Raw genomic sequence first — 23,990 nt, 5'->3', positions numbered from 1 at the left:
CAGTGTCTGTAGGGAGCTGCCGAACTCTTTTAGGGCTGGTGCTTCCTTCGCGTGCTGAGCTCTGCCAGCTCCAACCCCTCCTCCACTGGGCCTGACCCCTTTGACTTTGGCCCCAGACAGCCTGAGGTGCTGAGGGTAAGAAGGCAGGCACGGCTCCCCAGCTGCTCTGACCTGGTGATGGCAACACTTCGTAGGGGTACCTGTAGCCAGTTGAGGCTGACACCCCCTTCCCTGGATTGCATCTGCCCTGTCTGCACAGGTGTTCAAGGTCCTCACGTCCTCTGATGACCAGTGGCTCCAAAAGACCTCAGCAATGGGATGGATGTTCCTACACCAGCCCTGTAAGATGTCACAGGAGGCAGGGTGGTGTCCAACAGTCAGGAACACAGCCAGGCCAGCCGGGGTGGGACTCCAGCTCTGCCATTTACTGGTGGGGTGACAGGGTCAATTAAACTCTTGGCCCGTTTCCTCGTTTATAAAATGGGATTAATAGTACTATCCACCACTTCAGAGGGTGTCAGGAGGATTAAACAAAATGTTTACTATCTAGCGCAGTGCCCACACGTTACTGCTCCTACGGTCTGTCCCTTTGAGGTATATGAGGGCCTGAGAGGGGCCCTGACAATCCACCACCATCTAGGGACAGCCTGCTTTGCCCTTTTGATCCTGAAGATTGAGATCACTCCGTTTTTACTATTTCCCTTCCACCACAAGTGGAAGGCCCTGGCCCTGTGACAAGACCACCTGAGACCCAGTTTGGGCCCTGTTTACGGTCTAGGCTTTGGGGTGGTCTCCTGAGCTAACTGTCCGAGGCTTCAGCTGCCTGACCAGTAGCTCTCCAGCGCTGCCCCACTTGCTACAAGACCAAAGACGGACTGGGGCGGACTGCATTGCCTGGGGGTACCTGGTGGCGTGGGTGGCAGCCGCAGGTCTCTGCTGTGACATGCAGCAGGACACTCTGCTGTGGGAATGTAAAACCGGTGCAGTGGTCACCTGCTACAGGGAGGGGTGGGAAGGAAGTGGGACACTGTCAGGGAGCAAAGTAGCATCTGTGGGCCTGTTTACTCTGGAGAAAAACTTTCTCAGGTAGCTCCACCCCACCCATGTTCTCTAAGTCCAGGCAGAAGGAGAAGCGAGGGCCAGCTGTTTGCTCAGAGCTGCAGATGCTGGAAGTGGGGGAAGGTCCTGTCAGCAATGGAGAGAAAACAGGCATTTCCCTTCTTGGGTTCTCCAAGCCTTCAAAGAGACCAGTGATTTATATCCAGTGCTTTATTAAACATAAATAGTCTCATAAAAGGAGAAATAAATGTGCCCCCAGGCCAACAGAGCATGTGTGTTTATGACAAAGAAATGTACGAGGTCCCTGATCTGTGCTCGGAGGGGGTGGTCAGCCAGGCGAGGCCTGGGCCAACCAGTAAGGCAGATGAGGGTCTCTGTCCTGGGGTGCTCACTGCTCCTGGGTGCCCCAGGAGATGTAGTCTGGCCGCGTGGCCGCGTGGTACTCGTCGATGAGCTGCTGCACAATCTCCCTGGATGTGTCCAGCTCGTCAAAGTTCTCCTTGAAGATGTCCTCCTTGCGGAATTGCTCCAGGAAGGCCTCCCGCTTCCGCAGCTTGTCGTACTGGCGACAGGTCCTCTCAAAGAGCTTGAGGTGGGCAGAAAGCAAGAGTCACAAAGAACTTGGAGGAAAAATATGGCCCAGAGAGCCAGGGAACCAGGGCTGGGCTGCCTTCACAGTAAAAAAAAGCCAGAAGCAGAACAGCAGGGATGCAAAGAGGTGAGGCACAACCAGGAAAATTATTATGGAGAGAGAGGTGCAAACCGTGAACTCACCGAGGAGATGCTGGTGTGGTTGGCCATCATGAGCCCGCTGACCCGGTGGGCAGAGGGCAGGTAGGGAGACTTCCTGGACAGGGCCACCTGGATGCTGGCCGGGCCCCAGGGGATGAAGTTGGCCAACTTCCGTTCCCGGATCCTCTGCAGGCTCTTGTGGACCTGGAAGTGGGGGCAGCGCACAGGGGTGGTGGTGGTCGCCTCTCCTCTACCCCTGCAGGTCCCAGGGGTGGAATGAAGGGGCCTCACCTACCTGAGTGGGGTCCACCTCGCCCTGGATGATGTTGAGGATGGCGATGTAGCAGTGGTTGGTCTGGCGATCCCGGCCGGTGGACACCATCACGTTCTTGGGCTGCAGCAGCCGCCTCATGACATCCAGGACCGTGGTCTTCCTCACACTGGCCACCTGAGGGGAGAGTGGGCCACGGGGACCAGGCCAGCACTCAGGGCACAGCCCACACATGCATGGACAGAGAGAACAGGCCACAGGTGGCCCCCACCAGACTGGGGGCAGTACGGTCTCTTTGGGCCGTGTCTTCAGATTCAGGTCTACACTGAGCCTCTGCTGTGGGGTTGGGACTCTGAGCTGGGCTCAGCTCAGCAACCTCATGCCCCTGTGTGGGAGCATCAGTGGGTCCCCTAGTACAGCCCAGGCCCTGCAGGGAGCCAAAGGCAGGGGGAGAGGACAGCCAGTCAGCAAGGAAGTGGTCCAGTCAGTGCTGGTCCCTGAGCACAGAGCCTGCTGGGCCAGCAGGGAGAAGAGAAAGGCCAGGTGGGGCCTCCTGGGCCAGGGGCAGTTGGGCCTGGGACACTGAGGCCCCTCTTACCGATTGGTCTGTGGTGAGGGGGGTGTAACCAGTCATGAGGAAGTGGAGCCGTGGTGTGGGAATGAGGGAGGCGATGAGGCCGATGAGGTCGTTGTTCATGTAGCCCGGGTAGCGCAGGGTGGTGGTGCTGGCGGACATGATGGTGGACACCTGGGGACAGGGACAGCATGCTGTGGGTGGGCCTGGTCAGGGGGTGTTCCCTTCCGCAGGCAGCAGCCCAGGAGTGGGGGCCCACCAGCTGGTTGATCTGGGAGAAGGACGGGTTCTGGATATGCAGGCGGTCCGTGGCGATCCGGTTCAGGGCTGTGTTGTCCAGCACCACCTGGGGGGACAGAAGAGAGTGGCAGGTTTTGAGGATTTGAAAGAACAGGAGCTCTGCCTGTGCCTGGGCTTTGAAGTTTAATTTCCCTTGAGCCTCACAGCCAGAAAGACCCATCCAAAAGGGACTTGCACAGTACTAGGGACCAGAAGGAGGCCTCAAAATGGAATTTCTAAATGCATGAAAGTGATGAAACAAAAAGGGGGTTTGGGAGTTGGCAAAGGTAGACTCCAGGGCTTACCACACAGTCTGCGTTCTGGGTCAGCCGCTTTAGCGTGAGCAGGGAGTTGTAGGGCTGGACCACCACGTCGCTCATCTCGTCCTGGTTGGGAAACACTGAGTACGTCTGCACCAGCTTCTTGGGGTACCTGGTGGGGTTGGGAAAAGAGGGTCAGGACGTGGAGCTCCCAACGACTGTCTGCAAGCAGCTGAATCTGGATGCAGAGAGTAGCGTGGGTCCACGAGATCAATAAAGAGATACTTGACTTCTGTCAGTCTGCAACTTTCTCCAAGGGCAGGGATCAAAGATTCCAACTCCATCTTAGGATCATTGTAGGATTCCATCTTAGGATCAAAGATTCCAACTCCAAACAGTCCAAACTCCCTGAACCTTCATCTTTTCATCTAGGGCCCGGGTTCTAGGCTCCGGCCAAGCCCCAGGAGTGAATCAGGTTCTCAATAATCACATTGTGACTTTCCTCCCTCCAGGAGAAACCAGAAGGTCCCTTTCCTGCTCCAGTGAATAGGAAGGTGTATCTGGAGGGACTTCCGGTTACTTGGGAAACCAAGTCCTCCCAGCCCCTGAAAACACAGACATACCTGTCGTTCAGTCGTTCTAAGAGGTAGGAGCCCAGGCCAGAGCCTGTCCCCCCAGCAATGGAGTGACACAGCACAAAGCCCTACACAGGAAAGGAACAGCCAGTGTCTAAGTGTCATGTGGCAGGATTTCATACTGGACCCATCCCACAATTTCTCAGACTCCTGTCTTCCTGAGCCCTCTCCTTCCCTTCCCGGATTGGGAGATTGTGTTTGATTTCCCAGAAAGTCTGGTGGTTTCTGTCCAGTGGAAAGGGTACAAGGGTGGGTCTTGTACCTAACAGGTGGTTTCTATAGGGTATTACTGAGCCTTCCTTATGTTGATTGCCACCCGCATTCCTGAGACACTCACCTCTAGGCTGTCACTGCCATCTGCCTCCCGGTCTATGATGTCAAAAATGTCTTCGTGGATTTTCTCTCCCTGTACAGACACGGGGAAGGTCAGAGTGGTGGGACCATGAGACAAGGACTCTGACATCAAAACAGTCACCCTTGCCCTGGCCGAGTCACTCAGTTGATTAGAGCATCACCCGATACGTTCAGGTTACAGGTTTGATTCCTAGTCAGGTCACATGCAAGAATCAACTAATGAATGCATAAGTAAGCAGAACAACAAATCGATGTTCCTTTCTCTCTCTAAAATAAAAAAAAAAAAAAGAATGCCACCCTTCATAGCACCTAAAAGTCCTTTTTTGGAGCACAGTGGCCCTGCTTTCTATTTGCATTGAGAGGCCATATAGCACAGTGGCTGGGGGCAGGCATTCTATGTCCAGACTGCCTAGGTTCATGCGTTACCTCTAATTCCATTTAGCGGAGTGACTCTGGGAAGGCTACCTAGTCTTTCTATAGCTCAGTTTCCTTAAACATATAATAAAGGTAACAATACTGGTCCCCATACCCTTATCTAAAACCTTTCGTGCTTATGTTTTGGGATTCAAATATTCAGATTCTAGAAAGGTAATATGGTCCATGTAATGTACGTTCATCAAAATGCCAGTGGGGGTCTGAGGTGCGCTAATCAAACATATTACTAGTTCTGCAAGGAAAGCATGAGTAATGACAATAAATTGGATAGAAACTATAAAATAGCCTGTCTTCACTGAGAGTTGGTTTTGCTACTAAATGAGTTGCAGTCTTTTGCTTTCAGATTTTTTTTTTTTTTTAAATTTTGGAAAGGTGGGCAACTGTCTACGGGCTGGTCAGGGGTTTAAATAAGTTAATGTACATAAATCACTTAATGTGGCCTGGTACAGAGCACTAGCTAGTGTAGTCTCTCAATAATATTACATAGTTGACTTAAAGAAAAGAACTCTCCTTGGAGTCTCTCTCTCCCACTCCTTTCTCCATCTGATTTCATCTCTCAGGGGTCATAGGGCCTGTCCCCACACAGGAAGGGTGTGGAGGCTCCTGCCAGAGAATGGCAAATGACCTGGGAGAATCCACTGGCCCAGTTGTTGCCAGCTCCTCCTCCGTGCTCTGACAGGTAGATGTTCTCTGGGTTGTAGAGCTTGGCATAGGGCGAGTTGAGGATGGAGTGGATCACCCGGGGCTCCAGGTCCAGCAGCACAGCCCTGGGGATGTAGTGCTCATCGTCGGCCTGTCAGCGGGGGTCCAGGAAGAAACCCAGTCAGCAAAGGCCTGCCCAGTCCTTCGTCCTCCCAGGCTCCTGGCTGTCGTCTCTCTTTCAGCCCAGAGGGGTACTGACCAGGCCGTTGCCCTTCCCTTCAAGCCCCCTGACCAAGTCGCTGGGAGCACCTGGTAGAAAAAGACGTCCTTGCGGTCAGTGCCCTCGGTGGCGAATTCCTCCACGATGCCCTCGGGGCTGATACCATGCTCGGCGCACAGCTGTTTCCAGAACTCGAACCCAACTGGTCAGGGAAGAAAGAAGATATCTGGGTCTGGGCAGGTTCCAACTAAGAGCTAGGGGACTGAGCGATAGGAAATAAAGCTCTAGGCGTTTCGCTTGACAAGAAAAGGGCTGAATACCAGGGGCCGGGCAGGGAAAGGCCCCTCATGGTTGGGGCAACTGGACACTGGGTCAGGCATGTTCCACCTTTACGATCCTGGGAAGGGGCAGATGGGCGTCTACGACCCCACACAGAGATCCCATTGAAGCTAAGGTGCCTGGCTAATGGAGGGGCCGGAGGTTCGCTCACTCTGATTGCCGCACTGGCCCAACTGTAGGGTGATGATTTCCCTCGGCATCGTTCCTCAGGAATCTACGTTGTTGCCGCTCCCCGCTAGCAAAGCCGCAGCTCGCTAGCCCGCTCACCACACCACGCAGGCGCCAAACAACCCGCTCCGCCCACAAACTTTCTCCGCTCCAATGACAATTGAGTTCTGGTGATGGCACTTCCTTATTCGTTTGGCGTCTGTCATGGAAACTGCGCGTGCGTGCCTCTGGAGGCTCTGCGCCCGGGAGAAGGGGAGGTGCTTTGATGCAGCATTCTCTCCCCTAGGTGGACGTGAGCTCAAGCCCTTGCGCAGGCGCGGTGTCGAGGGAGGCAACTTCCCCCGGCGGAATCGCGCGTTTGCGCAGTTGGTGTTATTGTGATTGTCGGGCCGCGGCCCCGGATGTGGTGGCTGTCGGGGGGTGATGGCGGAGGCAGAGGGGGTGGCCGCGGCCCCGGGCCCAGCTTCGGGGCCGAGGTTCAGGGGCCGCGGCGCTATGTCAGGCTCCTTGGAGCGGGACCAGCAGGTTGAGGCGGCGCAGCGGGCCCTGGTGAAGGTGCTGGGACCTTACGAGCCTCTGCTGAGCCGAGTGCAGGCAGCCCTTGTGTGGGAGCGGCCAGCCAGGAGCGCCCTGTGGTGCCTGGGGCTGAACGCGGCTTTCTGGTGAGAAATTGGACCCTCGGAAACCCACCGAGGCGCGAATTCGTCAGGTTTCTCTAGGGCTCCACTTCTCGCCTCCCCTGTTTAAGGTGCTGCACTGGCTCTTTCCTGTCCCTGCTTATTTTGCCTCACCTCCCTCCACTCCCGCCCGCAAGCTTCGCACCGCAGTTCTCCGCAGGGCCTCCCAGGTGTCTTCCCCGCTCTGCCTCCTCCCGCAGCCTCGTCCGGCACATCTGGCGGGAGCTTTTGGTAACACCTTGAACCGCCCTCGGTGAGCCAGAGCGCCTTATTTTAGCGAGGGAAAGCTGTGTCCTTTAAGGCCATCACCTTCTTTCTCTTGTCTGCTCAAATGTGCCTGGAAGACTCCCCGGAGATTTTAGTAGTTACAATTGGGGTAGATGCGTGAGGTCTTGAAAAGGAGTGATAAGGAAATCTGCTCGAGCGGTATGAATTAGAGCATGTCTAGTTATCCTTTTGCCCACTCCAGGAAGTTTGAGAAGTCTGAGCGTCAGAGCCTCCAGAACTGCAACTTGAGAGAAAGTTATAAGCTTTTAGAGAACGGTTGTGAAACAGTGATAGTGAGATTTCACCCCTTTGAAAACCACTGAGGATTGCAACTGCTTCTTGTTCCAAGGAATTAGACATCTGTAGCCATGGCTTAGAGGCCAGGAAATTGAGGATGCCCAAGACTGTAAGTTTTCCTGAGCTGGGAAAGTGGGGCTAAAATATACTTGAAGAATCCGTGTCGTGCTCTGTTGCAATGGAACTGCTGCTTCTCTTAGTTGTCCTTATCTAGAGTGGACTTTGGTCTTCAATCGACCTGCCACGCTTGTGTAGGGAACTATTATTGATCAAATTCCTCGGGGAACTGAGGAGAGGGGCGGGGCTTGTACACATGAATGAAATAAGACTATTCTGGATGAGCCTGAAACAGAATAAGCCTGAAACCAAAATTTTTTTGGTTTTGCTCAAAATAGCTTTCCTCTTAAGATTCTTGGTTTTAAAACTAAAGCATTTATTCTCTTTTGTCTGAAAGAAGATTTTGTCAGCTGGGGCAAAACATTTTGAGTTCATGGACAGGAAGACACAATGGGCAACTATTCAGTTGATTTTGTCACAGTCTGAAGGAGACTCAGGTTTAAGTTGTCACAGTAGTTTCTGCCATTTTTTGCTTTCAGAGTCTTCAGCAAACGTGATGATAAACAACTTAAAAAAAAGAGCACTCTATTTTGCGGGGGTGGGTAGTAATTCTTCCTCAATCCCTGGTACCTACTTCTCTCTTGTTCTCTGTAACCCCATTCAGGAGTGTTTACCAAAATGACCTTTTCTTTGTTTCCTTCTGTGTCCCCATCCCAACGCCAAAGCCCAGACCATCCAGTCCAAACCTCATTTCCCACATTGGGATTGTACTTGTAGGGGAAAAAAGGGCGGTCCTCAATAAACTATTTTGTATCAAAATGTGCCTGGCTGGTACATAAAAACTTCATCAAGATTTCAATGAATCCTGATAAACTAAGGGTTTGTCAATGTACCTGGGTCAGTAGCATGGAAGTGGTTATTTCTGTGGAGGGGACTTCCTATATGCCCCTTGCCCGAGAGCGATTTTTGGAGTAGAATTCAGGTGGAGGTCTACATATAGGGAGCCGCTCTGACTGAGACACATCTATAATGTTTCAGTGTTAGCCCAACAGTGCTTACTTAATTTTATTAATATGCTGTGCTTAGAATCTCAGATCCCCTTTGCCTGCTGGTCTCTTAAAGAGCAGTGTTGTGGTTGGTTTTTATCTCGGGCATTTGCTGGTAGCTTGCCTGCTGTGTATCCAGAACAGCAATCTAAATAGGTGGGGGAGAGATATAGCAAAATGAGGGTGTGACTCTTGACACCGAAAGCAAATGGATACACCATTGCCTGTGAAGGGTGCAGAAGGATTGATAGCATTAAGGCCCCAGCGGTTAATACAGTGTGGCATTGGCGGTCACAGAATTGATTGTATTAGTAAATGTGCTTCCTGCAAGGTAGTTTGAGGTTCAAAATGAAAGTCAGACTTCACATTCCAGTGGCATCGTATTGAATATGGGTGTCAGTATTTCACTATGGAATGTGGAAGAGTGACTTTAATTCTTGGACATTTCAAGTGTTGGAGAGATGAAGGAGGATCATTGGCTCAGGTCAGAGGGAAATCATTTCCTTATTTGTTTAGAATAATGATATATCACTAACTGAAGTGTTTTATACATTTCGAAGTTTAGAAGATTGGGTAGGAGTGCAAAAAATCAGAGTTCAGGACGGTGACTTTTAACTGTCGTCAGTGTTTTGTGAGGGTTTTTCTTTACCTGTGAGTGTGCCCGCTTAACATCTTAATGAAAAGACAACATAAAAAAGAGATAGATGGAGATGCCTTGCCACTATAGTATTTCAAGCCTTTCACTTAAAAATTTTTTTCTTTCACTTTTCACAGAAATTATGGTGGTTACATCAGAGCTCTTCCAGCCCATTTGGCGTCTGGTACTGTCACGTTGTCGTCACTAGGATAATAATACTCATGTCAGGCCTTCATTTCCAACTGCTTGTATTTTATTTTAGTTTTTCTTTTCCTTCTTTTTTTCTTTTATTATTTCCCCAATTGCTTGTGTTTTCATTATCCTCAACACCACCTATAAAAGAATGATTTGGGGAAGAATACAAATATGAGTCAGAAAGAGTGTTTCCCGAGAGGATCAGCAGAGAACCTGTTGGAGTAGCTTTTCAGCTGGACACAGACCCAGGAGATGGGGGAGGACAAAGGAGCCCTGGAAGTGTGTGCGGAGCGCGGGGTTCACGGGGTTCAAGGAGGGAGGGCCGGAGGGCCACCCTGAGCTCCTCCCCAGTTTTCAGCATTCTGTGATTCCAGGTGGTCTTTCCATCGCACGTAGGATTTAGAGCCATGCACAGGCTGATTTGGATCTGCTTTTACAGTCACCTGAGTTAACCATATCATATTCTAGTGAATATTATGGACTCTGTCGTTTTCACCAATGGGAAAAACCAAAATGTATCCCCACCCCGAAAATAAAAATCTCCCCAAATTAAAAAATGACCCAGAAAGTGCTTAAAGGTGGATAGCAGTGCTGATTTTAAAGGTTAGCACTTGAGCAAAAAAAAAAACACTGATGCGGAACAGGAAATAGAAGGGAGGGCACATTTAAGTAAAGACATTTGTTCTGTGAAAAACATGTACACATCAAATTTCAGAAGAAATCTGTAGAGCAAATGTTTCTGATGATAGTCTTTAGAGGGTTCTTGTTGCTTTTGGCGGCCAAGAAGATGCCCTGGCTTTTATGTTGTTGTTTTGGCCCTTTTGCCATCAGTTTTTACCTGTCCCAATTACAAAGTTGGGTGCTTTCTGCTCACTAACATGAGGTAGGTCAGAGCAGCTCATTGGTTTCATTTCTGGTTTTGTGCAGGTGGAACTATCACTACATGACAGAGGCTGGGGTAATTTTTTCATTCTAATTTACAGCAACTGGCTCGCTAACCAGGGAGCCACAAGTACTGCACAGTGTGGGCTTTCTGTCCCCATAGGATGAAATGCTTTGTTCTGAAGTGTCACTGAGACAGACTTGCTTTGCAATTACAGAGGAACACAGAAATCGTGTCTTCTTTGATCGAAAGTAGACATGTGGCCCTGGCTGGTGTGGCTCAGTGGGTTGAGCGTGGGCATGCGAACCACACGATCATGGTTCGATTCCCAGTCAGGGCACATGTCTGGGTTGCAGGCCGGTTCCCTGCAGGCCAGTTCCCAGCAGGGGATGCAACCATACATTGATGTTTCTCTCCCTCTCTCCTTCCTTTCCCCTCTAAAGAAATAAATAAAATCTTAAAAAAAAAATTAATGCCTTTTGACTTAGTAAATCTATGTAAAGTAATCAATCATAACTAAAGACAGATTTATGCTCAGTGATGTATAGTTCAGCTTTACTTTATTACATCAAAAGTTGGAAATATCCTAGTTCAGTTAGGGAAAGGCTTAGAAGACTAAATGTTTATATATATGATGCAATCATTTTTAAAGTTTTTGATGTCTTTCTGATGATATAGGAAAGCATATGTATATATTGTTCAATGAAGAAGAAGGTTTTTAAACCAGATGTGCCATATACTTCTGTAGAGTTATTATATGTGTATATTTTTTTAAAGGAAGAGAATAACCTCTTCATAGGTTGGGGTATATGTGTGGACAGTGGTCATTTTTAAAAACTTTTCAATGGAAACTTTAAAACACGCACGTAGACAGAATAATGTCTAGCACTGTAGACCCTGCTTTGCCCATTTTCAGCTCACGATTGACTGTGTGTTGTCTCACCTCAGTTCTTTCATGTCTCCTTGAACTTGAGGCAAATTCTAGATGTCATTATTTCATCTGTATTTCAGTGTGTGTCTGAAAAATAGACTTTAAATACTACTACCACTGTCACAAGTAAAAAAAATAGTGATTTCGGTCAGTGTTTAAATTTTCAATTTTCTCATAAATGTCTGATTTTTTTTTTAAAGCTGTTTGTTCGGGTTAAGATCCAAACTAAGTCTCCGTGTTGGGACTGGTTGCTCTGTTTTTACATCCCTTTTCCTTTGTTGGTTCCCTTTCCGTCTTCTTCCCTCCTTACCTTGTGTTGTTAAAGGAACCAGTCTGTCCCGTGAAGTGTCCTACAGACTGGATTTCGGTGACTGCGCCCTCGCCCTCGCCCACGGCCTAGCCTGTTCCCAGTCCTCTGTATGGCCGGTGAATTGGTAGTTGGATCTAGAGGCCTGACCGGATTCAGGTTCAAAAAAAATTTTTTTGCAAGTCAGTGTATTAATTTCATGTTTATTTTCTTGATTACTTATATTTTCTAAACTTTCTTCAATGAATATGCTTGCCTTTAGAAGTAGGAAAAATAAATATAAGGAAAAACGAATTGTGAACCCACAGTGGGTAGAAGGAGTAATGGTCCGTGGGCAATGAATGCCCAGTTTGAATAATTTACATGTGACTGTCCAGAGTTGACTACATTTGCCGTTGTTTTTGTTAAGTTGGGAAATTCTCATGCTGATTATAGTTGCTGGAAGATTTTGCATGTTGTCTTACCAAACTTGTACACTGTTACAGCTGCATGTAAATTTTTTGGCCTGTGTGAATAGACATTGCAGAATTAAACTAATCCAGAGGGATCTTTCCTTATTTTTCTTCCATCCCTTACCTATACTAGTTCCAAAAGTACTGTATCTTCAACTATTATGTCTGTCCTTGGAAATAGTTGCAGAGTTTTTTACAGGTAGGCTTTCAGGTTACCTGCGTAAAATGCCAATGATAGTGTGACCCTCAGCATATCCACAACACACTTATTGAGAATGATAATCCCTTTTTGTTTAGAAATGTCATATGGAGGGCTCGTAGAAAAGGGGCACACACATATTATGTTCTTTGATAGACCCTCGGGTCTGTCAAAGTATTGATATTGATATTGTCTAGTTACCTTGGAGGGATTGGCTCTAGTAGTTTGAGGTGATCCTTTTTCTTCCTTTAAAATAAATGATTTATTTATTTTTGGAGGAGGGAGAAAGAGACGGAGAGAACCATTGATGTGTGAGAGAAACATCGATGAGTTCCCTCTCACGTGGCCTACAACCCAGGCATGTGCCCTGACCAGGAATCGAACCAGAGACCCTTTGCTTTGCAGAGACCCTGAGCCATACCAGCCAGGGCTGATCTTTCTTTAATTAGGTTTTTATCTATATGAAGGAAACTATTTTTTTCAAGAAATGTTATTTTATACCATGCAAAAACTCTTCCTTTGAAGTTCCTGCATTGGCTTGTTCAATAAAAGGATACATCTGGTCCTAAAATTGACTTATGGATCAGAATTAGTCTTGTTCAAGGTGTTAGCCTTCATGACCCAGAAAATACACCCTTTGTAAAACTCTTACTAGATTCGCCTTCAGAATCCAGTACCCTTGGTCACAAAAGGCGTTTCATGGTCTGACTCCCGTCTCTCCCCCAGCTCATTCCCTCCTCTGTTCTTTACATTTCTGTCCTGTCCAAGCACTGCTCTCACGTATGTCACGCCAGCTGGCTGTTCTTCCTGTCTTAATGTCGTCTTCTTCCCTACATCCTTTGGCCAGTGTTTTCTTACCATTTGTCCTTCCAGTTCCAGCTTAGATGTCTTCTTTGTTATTATTACCATGGCAGGTTATATTGCAGACACACGCACAGATGCATAAATACACTTGAAAGTAAGGTCCGTGTCTATCTTACTGTCTTCCGTAACTGGACAGTTTATGAGTCATTGGCATGTAGTAGGAACTCAAATGTTTGCGGGGTTGAGTTGAAGCATCGGTAGGGGGCTATAACAGGCTACTGAAATAGTCCAGGTCTTAGAGGAACAGTATTTCTATCGCTGTCATCTCTAGAAAACCACCTTTCTTAGGAGAGCTTAATATCCTTCCCTACTGCAGTTTACATTAGTGTTAGTAATTACAACCTGGGCAGTGGAGATTGCAGATGGTCTAGACAACCTCCCCAGAGAGCTATTTGAAGTACTCCGGAGAAAACAGCGGTCATGCTGTGGCCCGCTACTGGGGTAATAGAAGCAGCAGCACTGGGGAATGGGAAGCTCTAGAGCCATTATCCTCGGCCATGTTAAATTTGCTTGTTTGTTGGGGTGATCTGGCTTTGGAGAGATTGATGGCCTGGGCCAGCTCTGGAGGCTTATTTCTGCTAAGCCTCTCTCTTTCTTTAACTTCATGTATAATTATAGTGTCCTTTAGGTGGTGGGGTGGAAAATTGGAATAGGGTTGTCCCTGGTGATGGGATTTCTAGGTTCTTGTTTCATTCCATCCCAGACATTATATCATTTCATCACAAATATTTTAGTATATACTTCTGAAAGATAAGGACTCTAAAAATAACTTCTATAACATCACACCTAAAAAAATTAATAATAATTGCTCAATATCTTCAGCTGTACAGTGTTCAAGGTTCCCAGGTTGTTTATAAATCTGTTGTGATTGATTCCTTCAAATAAGAACTAGCTTTTCCTTCATTTTGTTAATGTGTGATACCTTACATTTATTAATGTAATGTTTTTGAATGTTGAACCACCCTTGCATTCCCAGAATAAATCCTAGGGATTGATCATGGTGTATACTCCTATTTACACCATGCTGTTGAATTCAGCTTGTTAGTGTTTTATTGAGTGTTTTGCATCTCTATCCAGAGGGGATGTTTGTCTGTAGTTTTCTTGTAATGTCTTTGTCTGGCTTTGGTATTAGAGTCACTCTGGCCTCATAAGATGAGTCAAGAAGTATCCCTCTTCTAAAGTTTTTGGAAAGTTTAAGTCAGATTGGTGTTATTTCTGAAGAACTGACTTTCATTTTATTTTTATCCTCACTCAAGAACCTTTTTTTTTTCCCATTGCTTTTAGAGAGAGAGGTAGGGAGAGAGAAACATCATGTGGGAGCAAAATATTGATTGGTTGCCTTTTGTATGCGCCCCAACTGGGGATCAAACCAGCAACCTATTGGTTTATGGGATAATGCTGTAACCAGCTGAGCCACACCAACCAGGGCTGAAGAAATGGCTTTGAGACATAGCTTCAGTGCTTTCTGTGTGACCTTGACAGCACTTTACTTTTTGGGCCTTGGTTCCCAAAGGATATCCATTTGAATTAAATGTTCTTTAATGCATCTCTACCGGTTTGTTGCCCTACTGTCAGGTCTAGTTTGGTTGAAAGATGTTTGCTTTCATCATAACAACTTGTTACCAAGGATGAATTTTTCCCTGACATTAACAGAATCACAGACTTAAAAGTTGAAAGCGTCTTGAAGAGGGTATTTGGCTTAGTTCTCTGCCTTTATAGAAGCAAATTGTGTGTCTTTCCCATAGGTAAAACAGATGAAATTCAGAAAGTTGAAGTGATTTTTCTCAAGGTATATAACTAGGATTTAAGTGTATTTACCACAGAGCCTGTCGTGCACATGCGGTCTTTTCTGAAACTAAATTGTCATTCAGTCTTAATTGAATAATGACCCGAATAATGACCTTTCTTCTGTTTTTCCTTCTCTATAGGTTCTTTGCACTGACATCCCTTCGTCTTGTATTTTTACTTGCATTCAGCTCGATGATCATAGTGTGTATAGATCAATGGAAGAACAAAATCTGGCCTGAAATAAATGGTGAGTTCAGTAGCGTTTAGAACACTCTGAACTGGAGTGGTCTTTCCTGTCATTTTTACCTTTAGTTTTGGGTGTTTACGAGGGAGTATGTGGAACTGGGGCTGTCTTTTGACGTTCACATTATTGGCTTTAGGAGACATTTGAAGGGCTAGTGCTCCATTGCACGTAGTTCCTTAGGACTCGGTTCTGCCCTTCCCACTGTCGAGCTCGGGAGGTCTCTGCTGGCCTCCTGAGACATGCTTGCCCCCGTAATTGGCCTGAGGAATAAGTAGTCCTTAAGTTTTTAAAAAATAATTCACTTCATTGGATACTATGTCTTTACTAAGGCAGTATCACTTTGCCTCTCAGGAGTTTCTTTTAAATTGTATATTTGCAAAGCATTAAGCTAAGCGTTATGATTTATATGAAGTATTCTAAGATACGGTTCCTTTCTCAAAGATTATACACACATAAGGAAAGTTAAATGACAGTTGTAGAACAGTGCCAGAGGTGGCATGGTTCACCTTGTGACCAGTGTGTTTGTCGTGTATTTTTGCCCCACCTCAAGCCTTGAATGAAGCAAAAGATTTGGACAGGTAGAGAGAAAACTGTGTTTCCAGAGGGACCAGTGGCTTGATTAGTCTGAGGAGCCAGAAACTGCAAAGTATCTCCTGAGACCAGAGAATTGATGGTTGCACAGGAGTGACGAGGTCTTTAAGAGGAGTGCTAGGAAATAAACTGGAAGTATGTTGGGCTTAGATTTCATAAGCCTTTGAAGTTAGACTTAGAAGTTTAGGCTTTACCCAATAGGTAGTAGGAGGGCATTGCAGATTTTTAAAATTAGAGCTGCATGCTGAAATGATATTAAAAATTGAGGTTTTGATAGCATTTTACAGGACTACATGGAAGGAGAAAGGGGAAGGCGCTAGACCAGATAGGAGACTGGCAGTTTGTGGAAAGCAGTCAGGGAGGCGTCTGTGGGAACAAATGGTGGTGAGCTTGGAGAGCTGTGAAGGAGGAGGACCTGATAAATAGGGGGCTAGAAGAGTAAGGGATAAAAGCTGACCTGGGGATTTCAAAGCTAGGGCAGCAGGAGAACGGCATTGCGGTCAGCAGACGTAGGCAATGTCAGGCAGTGGGGTTGGTTTGGATGGGGAAAGAGGGAGGGGAAAATTGATACGGGTTTTGGGCATGTTAATTTTGCAGTGTTGGAAGGATATTTAGAGCAGAATGTGCAGGTTTTAAATACATTCCCGTCCTATTTTGCAGAGGCTTCAGGGAATCATGTCAAAAGACTTTATACTACTCACCATAGTTAACGCATCCCTTTCTTAAAAGAGTAGGCAGATTTCTTGGGTTGGAGTAGTTACGTCTCAGTAACCTGGTGCACATTGGTGCATTTGAGCAAACCGGATACACTTGGGTGGGGTGAACTATTTTTTGTGTGTACCTTGGCTCCCAGCTTCAGTAATTAGAAGAGGCCCTATTGCTCCATTTGGATCCCCCCTGCCCCCCAACCCCTGTGTGCTGGAGAGTAGAGCAAGCGTCAGGCATCATTCCCTTGTCTGCAGCTCCCTAACTCTGGCAGTATAACAGAGTGTCTCCTTATTTTGCCCCCAAACCTATTAAAACTTGAGCAGTCAGACCGACAGTCTAACATTTTCATGTTTAGTTTTCCCTACCAACTAATGCTGGTGTTTGTTTTAATATTGTAGTGCCAAGACCCGACGCATTAGACAATGAGAGGTATGGAATACTAATTAAATCCATTTTTGTTGCTCTGATTGATTCTCTTGTTGTAATACTCTGGTTACCTGTTGTTAACCCTGTGTTCTGGACAAAGTGTGTGCTGAGAACCTAGTCTGTTCCGAGTAATCTTTTGAACAAATTCTAAGGTTCAGGCAGCAGTGATATGTTGAGATGGCTAGTGTCCTCTGATATTTTTTAAAGAGAAGTTTCCGAACTTCTTACAGTGTCCCATAACTTGACATGCCAAGGAATTAGCTGCATTATCCAGACCTAGTGTGAAAACCAAGAGGCAGCTTATTTCATTTGTCTCCTGGCTTTTATACCAGGTCATTTAGTGTTTTCTATGACCTCTGGTTCTTTTAAGTTCCCTGGTCAGAAAACACCCTGGTTCCTGGCATCAGCAAGCCAAAGATTCCTCTTGTGTCTTACAGCTCCTGCTTTCATTTCTTGGTTCATCCATCCCATATGTGCGATCCCAGTAATTTTCTCTGCTGTGGTTGATTTTCGGTTTTGCTTTGTTTTCTCTCCGAGGGGCATATCCACTGTCGCCTCCTCCTCAGTAGTGGTGGTATCTGACCGCAAGTCACTTTCACCCCCCAGGTTGCAATCACAGCAAATTGCAGTGGTTGGTGCAGGGACGACGTTTCTAAGCACAAAGGGCCTTGGAGCTGGTGGCAGGTTTACACAGGAGGGTTGGGCTGTCTGCTCACAGGGTTGAGCTGTCAGAACAAGTTTGCCCTCGTAGTCCCTAAATTCAAGTTTCAACCTGGTGAGCCAAGAAGAAAGTCATGCTTCACCTCCAGAGCACCTAGGACAGCCACTCCCCTGTCCTTATTTAAACCCGGAAACAGTGGCTGCCTACACGGAAAGATGAGGGAACCCTCGGCACCCTCCTTTCACGGCTCCCCCTTCTCTCTCCATAGCTGGGGCTTTGTGCACCCTCGGTTACTCAGCGTGCCCGAGCTCTGTCACCATGTAGCTGAAGTCTGGGTTAGTGGGACCATTTTCATAAGGAATCTTTTGCTTTTCAAAAGGCAAAACCCAGGCAAGGTAAGACCCTTCCCTTTTTCCCTTTCACTTTTAAACTGAAATAACCCTGTCCTACATATCCTTATTCAAGAAAGAAAAGACCATGACTTCCGTAGAGACAGAGGCAAGTGGGAGGAGAGGACTTCTGACCAGCCACTCAGACTGAAGCAAGGGCTCGAGGACTCCTCCTTGGGCCTTGCCTCTTAGATTAGACCCTGTGTCTGCCCCCAGAAGGGAAAGAGAACTTGCTTGTGTGCATTCTGTGTCGTGTTAAGCATGTGGCAGGTTGTTGGGCTTTATTTATTTTTTTACTTTGACTTAAAAAACCCATCACCAGCACTTACTTTCAGAGAGAATATTTGGCTAAGTCCTATTCAAACCAGTTTTGCAGCATGAAAGGTGCAGCCCTACAGGGCTAGCCACGTAAAAAGGGTTTGAATAGGTTCCCAGAGAGAATCATTCTTGACCGCAAAGCGATCAGGTACATCCGTCATTCTGATGTGTCCATACTTTACTCATAGGTCATAAAGAATTGTTCCAGTCCCATCTCTACCTTACCTCCCTTCCTCACCCCAGTCCCCTGCCATGTAGCAGAAACTTAACACTGTGTCCTAACTCCCCCAGTTCTGCTTGCTGAGCTGTGGGATACTGACCTTTTTGGCCGTCTTGGGCCGCTACCTCCCTGGGCTCCTGCTCTCCTATTTAATGTGTAAGTATGGCAGACACTTCTCCCTGTGCGCTTCCTCCACTCATAGCTTTCCCAGCCACAGCCACCTCTGGGTCTAGGGAGTGGACTTTCATCGTTTGGTTCCCCAGGAAATTGTACCTTTTAATTTTTTCATGGCCTGTTTAGTGTTATGAAATATCTTCTTACATGTATAGCAGGCTTTCCGCGTATGAAGTCCTTATCTCAGCAACTCAGCTTTAGAAATTGAACAGGGTCCGCTAACAGATGCTGCGTTACCAACGGAAACGGGCCATCTGTCCCTGTTGGAGGAGGGGAGTTGTAGAGTGCATGTATATTGTGTAGCAGCAAAACATAACTTTTCCCTAAAGATTTTATTTATTTATTTTTAGAGGGGAAGGGAAGGAGAGAGTGAGAGAAATAAGTGTATGGTTGCCTCTTATGTGTCCCCTGCTGGGAACTGGCCTGCAACCCAGGCATGTGCCTTGACTGGGAATCGAACCAGTGACCCTTTGGTTCTCAGGCCTGCTCTCAATCCACTGAGCTATACCAGCCAGGGTGCAAAACATAATTCTTAGGGGAATCCTCTACTCGCTTCTGTTGAGAGTGTGTTTTTCCCCCTTGGAGCACAGTTCTATAATTACTTCCTGCTGGCATGAACTCCACTTGCTTGAGACTGGAGGAACTGAATAGCTGTGGCTGTGGTCTTTATATAGCGGAAGTTCACCTGATTTGTTGTGTAATTTCTGAGCCACTGTTACCATTTGGCTTTGTTTGTGGCTCAAAGACATACCTGTGTGAGTGACTACACTGCCTTGTTCTGCCCTCGGTATATCGGCTCTGTAGATGGCTGCATTAGCGTCTTCCTCCAACAAAGCCTCCCTCGTGTAGGAGGGAGACTTGGGAAGATGACCAGAATTCAGCATAACTGTCCCACGCTGAGTGTTTGAGCTACATTGACACACAGTGGCAGAGGAGTAGGTAGGACTGGGTTGTGCAGCCCCTTCTCCATTTTGCCATTATTTCCCACCCCTCTCAGTTGTCACGGTCATGATGTGGCCCCTTGCTGTGTACCACCGACTGTGGGATCGGGCCTGTGTGCGGCTGAAGCCAGCTCTGCAGCGGCTGGACTTCAGCGTCCGCGGCTACATGATGTCCAAGCAGAGAGATAGACAACGTAAGTTTAATAAGGAAGCTTCCTTCCACTTGGGCAGTTTGGGGAAGAGAAGGAAAGCCCATAGGTCTGACATATGGGTAGGTCCTCAAAAGGGGGACAAGTGGGGTGTGGTTGGGGTGTAGCGGGTGGGAGATCAGAGTGATATCTATTCCAGGGAAATCTATGCAGGCTTACCAATATTTCTCATTTGGACAAGATACTCCCACTTTAAACAAATCTGAGAAAAGCTCTCCTGTGTTGAGTAAAAGACTGTGAAGACATCCCTAGTGTTTGCTGCTTTTTATGAAGTGTTTTCTGTAGCCCGAGCGCTGTGCTGGCTGCTCTCCACACATCATTTTATTTAACCTTTACAACAACCTTGAGAAGTGGGTGGTATTACCTTCCTTTTCCAGTGGAGGACATTGAAGCTCACAGTTATTAGTTGGCAGAGTAGGCCTTTTAACCCCCCACGCCGGGCCTCTCTTCACTCGAGAGCTGCTGGAGGTGACTGCTGTCTCGGAAGCCAGAAGTGCACTAGCCTGCAGTCCTCCTGCATAATGATGACGGCTGTGTGAGCCTTTCCTCTCCTGTGGTCTGATCAGGGTGGGTGTTGCCTTAAGTCCTGGCCTTCAAAGAGCCCCACATGGCCACCAAAGCCCTGCTCTCTCTGGGGCAGCCAGTTGAATTAAGTGTCAGCCCTCAAAAGCCTGACCTAACTAAGGTAGGGCCTCTCCCTTTGGCCTCAGTGATAGCGTCTACTCTCCACCTCGAAGTCCAGTCTGCCCCTCACTGATCCTGAGAACTGCTGACAAGCCTGGTAGTTGATCATCTGTCCAGAGCAAAAAGGGTTGGGGGGAGGGCTAGGGAAGGGGGAGCTCTTGGGAGAGAGCTCTTTCTCTTCTGTGTTATCAGCGAACCTTCTGTTCCTAGGCTCTGCAACCCGCAGTCTTAGGCCCACATTCAGAGGGGTTGCTTCTCTTGTTCTCATTTTCTGTCTTCAAAGTCCGAAGTGGGCGGGGGTTTCCCCTCGAGGGAAGGAGGCGTCACGGCCTTCTGCTCTCCCCACACAGTGCGCCGCAGAGCTCTACGCCCAGAACGAGCCGTGGACGACCACAGTGACAGCGAGGAGGAGCTTGCTGCCTTCTGTCCTCAGGTACCTTGGCTACAGGAGCTGCACCACTGGCTAGTTTTCTTTAGTTCCCTTTGAACATCCGGCACCTCGCAGTTAGGCCGTGAACTCGTGGCTCAGATATCCCTTCCCCTGCCCCGTGAGAGCCCAGGCGTGAGTGTAACTGGCACTCCGTGAGGAGAAAACCTAGAGTTAATGTTGGGACTTTGTACGTGGACCTCAGTTTGAGCCTGGTGACCAGCACACCCTCTTCCATGTCTCCCTTTAACTCCTCCCATCATGGCAGAACTTCTGGAACTGGTGTGATCATCTTTTAAAGAGCCCTGCTCGCCTTTGGTTGGGCAGTGCGTGTGTCCTCCAGGCCACCTGTGAAAAGTATCCTCTGGATAAGTTTGCGTAAGAGTAAGTAGCTGACCGACTCCCGAGACTGCTTTCCTTCACTCACTCGAGATCGGAGGATAAGGGTGTTTTCCTTGGGGGAGCAGCCTAAAAACGGTCGAGATTTTGACAGACGTCCCCATGTGCTCCTGGTTACACTTGTGGCTCAGGGTGGCCTTTAGGGCCTGCTAATCAGTAAAGCTGTTACTGGGGAACTGCATCTGTTCTCAGTGGCATCATCTCTTCATGCTTGGTGATTTTTTTCTTTCCAAAGCTGGATGATTCTACTGTTGCCAGGGAACTGGCCATCACAGACTCTGAGCACTCAGATGCTGAGGTTTCCTGTACGGACAATGGCACATTCAACCTTTCACGGGGCCAGACGCCTCTAACAGAAGGCTCTGAAGGTGAGGTGGACCTTGGGTCTGAGTTGATAATGGCTTTGACTGTTGCCTTTCAGCTTCCCTAGACATAGGGGATACTGCCCTCTCTCCTGCTTCCTGAGTAGTGCATCGGGTGGCAGAGCAGCCTTAGGGGTGTGGCTACAGCCAGGATGGCACAGCTGCTCTCCTTGAGCCTCAGTTCCTTGGTCACCTCAGGCTGTAGGTTCATGGGGGGCATAGTGGGAGAAGAGAGGGGAAGTTCTCTGGCCAGTAGAGGTCACAGCAGACTGTGGAGGGGAAAAGCTGACTGGTGCCACAGGTTTTGGTCCCCGCCCACCCCGGCCCCTTGATACCCAGGGAGGAGAAATCTGGTTACAGGGGACTGACTGTGGGGCGGGGCCAGGCAGCTGCCATGTCTCAGGCACCCTCCTGTTCTTTCAGACTTAGATGGTCACAGTGACCCAGAGGAATCCTTTGCCAGAGACCTTCCAGACTTCCCTTCCATTAATGTGGATCCTGCTGGCCTGGATGATGAGGATGACACCAGCATTGGAATGCCCAGCCTGATGTACCGTTCCCCACCAGGGCCTGGGGAGCCCCAGCTGCCCCCTGCCAGCCGGGGCGAAGCTGCACTGCCGGAGCTCCTGCTTGAAGCCCTGCCTGCCGGATCCAGCCTTACCAGCAACCTTGCCGGCCTGGTCTCCCAGGGCATGATCCAGCTGGCCCTGTCAGGGGCCTCCCAGCCAGGCCCTTCTGGCCCACCTCCACGGAGAGCAACCAGAGGCTTCCTCCGGGCCCCCAGCTCAGACCTGGACACTGATGCTGAGGGGGATGACTTTGAACTTCTGGATCAGTCAGAGCTGAATCAGCTGGACCCTGCTAGTTCCAGGAGCCACTGAGGCAGAGACTCCTTTTGGGGGTCACTGTGGTTTAGGTTTTTATTCTCCTCATCCCACTAAAGGTGAAGGGGCAAGGGAAGAACCCAGGTCCTGTCCCCTGAATATGTGTGTGTGCCTGGTGGCCCGGCTGGCGCTCAGAGGGCTGCTGAATGCAGATGCTCCCTTCCCTGCTACCAGCTGGGTGCCCGTTTCTAAGCTCAGTCAGTGAAGTGAGAGTGTGCTTCCTTGGGGAGGCTTCTCTCCATCGGGATGGTACTCGTGGGGGACAAAATAGTCAGGGGCATTGGTTCCCCTTTGAGGGGGTGCTGCTGTTTGCTTCTAGGTATGGGTGCTTGGGGGCCCTCAGTGAAAGAAGAGCCCTTCTTCTCCTTCCTCCTTCATCACCTCCCTGGAGGTTCAAGTCAGGCAGCAGCTGGAACAGTTGCATTGTCATCCTCCTCTTTTGCTAAGCCATGATTTGATTTGTCTTTTTTTAAGCAGTTTATCGTTTGGTTCTGCAGAGCAGGCCTGTTCCCTCTGCTCCAGCTCAACCTCATTTCTTGAGGCCTCATCTCCAGTGCTCCAAATCATTGCTCGTGAAATCTAAGAAATGTGAACCTGGTGAGAGAGTGGGCCTCTTCTACGTCATCGGGCTGCGAGGTCAGCTGGCTGGGAGGGTGACTGCTTCTGTAGCTCATGGTCTCACTGAATCTTCAGGAGCTGCCTGGTTGTCTTTGGTGCTGCTAACCCTCTGGCTCCGTTTGACCATAGGCCTGAGCAGCCAGCAAAGCAATACCGTACCCGTTCCCGTGTTCCTGCTCCTTCCCCTGCTCCTCCTCTGGAGAAGCAATGTTCCATGGGGGATGCCAGAGTAGCACTTTACAGATGGCTCAGTGGCATTCATCCCAGGAGCCACCAGCTCTTCTTGCACCAGCTCTTCTTATTCCCTGTTCAACTCCTTTAGTACTTTTTATATTTCATTGCTTCCCAGCTTGGTAGGGCCTCTTTTAAGGATGAGCCCATTGAGCAAGAATATGTCTGTAATGAGCAGAGACCCCTCCAAGGGGTATCTGTTAGACTGCCCCTAGTAAAAATCATGTGAGACAAATACCGAAATTGGTAATTCTATGTGTGCCAGCTTACATCCTCTCTCTGCCTCCAGGATCAGAGCTGAAGCCAAACTCTTATCTCTCTCTCTCTCTCTGCCATTAACCCTTTGCGGATCCTCAGGGACCACTCCCCCAACACCCCACACCTGGGTGAGGGATGCTGGACAGAGCCCATTTTCATGTGCTACAGGTGGGAGTGTACGAACATGTTTGCTCTTGGTTGATGGACGAGGTAGAGGCCAGGAAGTGAAAATAGTTAACAGTGAGAAGGGAGAAGAGCAACGTGCCTATTCCATAGACACGTGTGTGAAGGCTGGGGTGATGGCATCTCCCTGTGTCAGGGTTCTCAGATTGTGGACACCTTATCTCTCAGCAGAGCCTAGATGTCTTACAGGTCTGTGATGTGGGAAAAAATGGGAGGTGTGGGAAAGGAGTGGGATTTTGTGTGTGCATGAGTGTGTGCAGCTTTAGGCCTTGGGAGTTAGTGAGAGGGAGGGAAGGAAGGAGAGCAAACTCTTTGGACGGTGTTTCTTGTACATGGGGGATCCTGCTCTGAATCTCCTTAGTCCTCCACTGTGAACTGGGGTGGGGATGGGGTGGGAGGGGTGCTGGGGAATAAATCTTGTATGAGAACAATCTTTGAGAGACTAATGTTGAATGGTGTCCTCGCCTTAGTAAGTCTTCTCTCATTAGTCTGACG

At 48.3% G+C, this 23,990-nt stretch overlaps 2 protein-coding genes across 3 annotated transcripts; one reads left to right on the top strand and one right to left on the bottom strand.

The window, feature by feature from the left end:
* Window positions 1-1,251: 1,251 nt before the first annotated feature.
* TUBG1 (tubulin gamma 1) lies at window positions 1,252-6,069 on the bottom strand. Its single transcript, XM_037149013.2, has 11 exons — window positions 5,952-6,069; window positions 5,551-5,663; window positions 5,225-5,392; window positions 4,148-4,216; window positions 3,799-3,878; window positions 3,221-3,347; window positions 2,896-2,982; window positions 2,661-2,810; window positions 2,087-2,239; window positions 1,834-1,995; window positions 1,252-1,645 (listed from the first exon to the last, which is right to left on the bottom strand). Exons 1-11 carry the CDS (start codon window positions 5,998-6,000, stop codon window positions 1,448-1,450), a joined length of 1,356 nt encoding a protein of 451 aa, XP_037004908.2. The 5' UTR covers window positions 6,001-6,069; the 3' UTR covers window positions 1,252-1,447.
* A 256-nt stretch (window positions 6,070-6,325) lies between these two features.
* RETREG3 (reticulophagy regulator family member 3) lies at window positions 6,326-23,899 on the top strand. 2 transcript variants are annotated; one of them, XM_037149041.2, is made up of 9 exons: window positions 6,327-6,630; window positions 14,709-14,815; window positions 16,510-16,540; window positions 17,467-17,593; window positions 18,197-18,281; window positions 19,297-19,434; window positions 20,484-20,566; window positions 21,195-21,327; window positions 21,745-23,899. In XM_037149041.2, the coding sequence occupies exons 1-9, from the start codon at window positions 6,392-6,394 to the stop codon at window positions 22,200-22,202; spliced, it is 1,401 nt and encodes a 466-aa protein (XP_037004936.1). In that variant the 5' UTR covers window positions 6,327-6,391; the 3' UTR covers window positions 22,203-23,899. The 2 variants fall into 2 exon arrangements, with proteins under 2 accessions (XP_037004942.1, XP_037004936.1); XM_037149047.2 differs by lacking the exons at window positions 16,510-16,540; window positions 17,467-17,593; window positions 18,197-18,281 and having other exon boundaries at window positions 6,326-6,630.
* Window positions 23,900-23,990: the final 91 nt, after the last annotated feature.

This window comes from Artibeus jamaicensis, unplaced genomic scaffold, assembly GCF_021234435.1.
Source record: "Artibeus jamaicensis isolate MK-2021 breed Jamaican fruit bat unplaced genomic scaffold, CSHL_Jam_final contig_2259, whole genome shotgun sequence".
NCBI lineage: Eukaryota > Metazoa > Chordata > Mammalia > Chiroptera > Phyllostomidae > Artibeus > Artibeus jamaicensis.
This window is presented reverse-complemented; position numbering and strand designations above follow the sequence as displayed.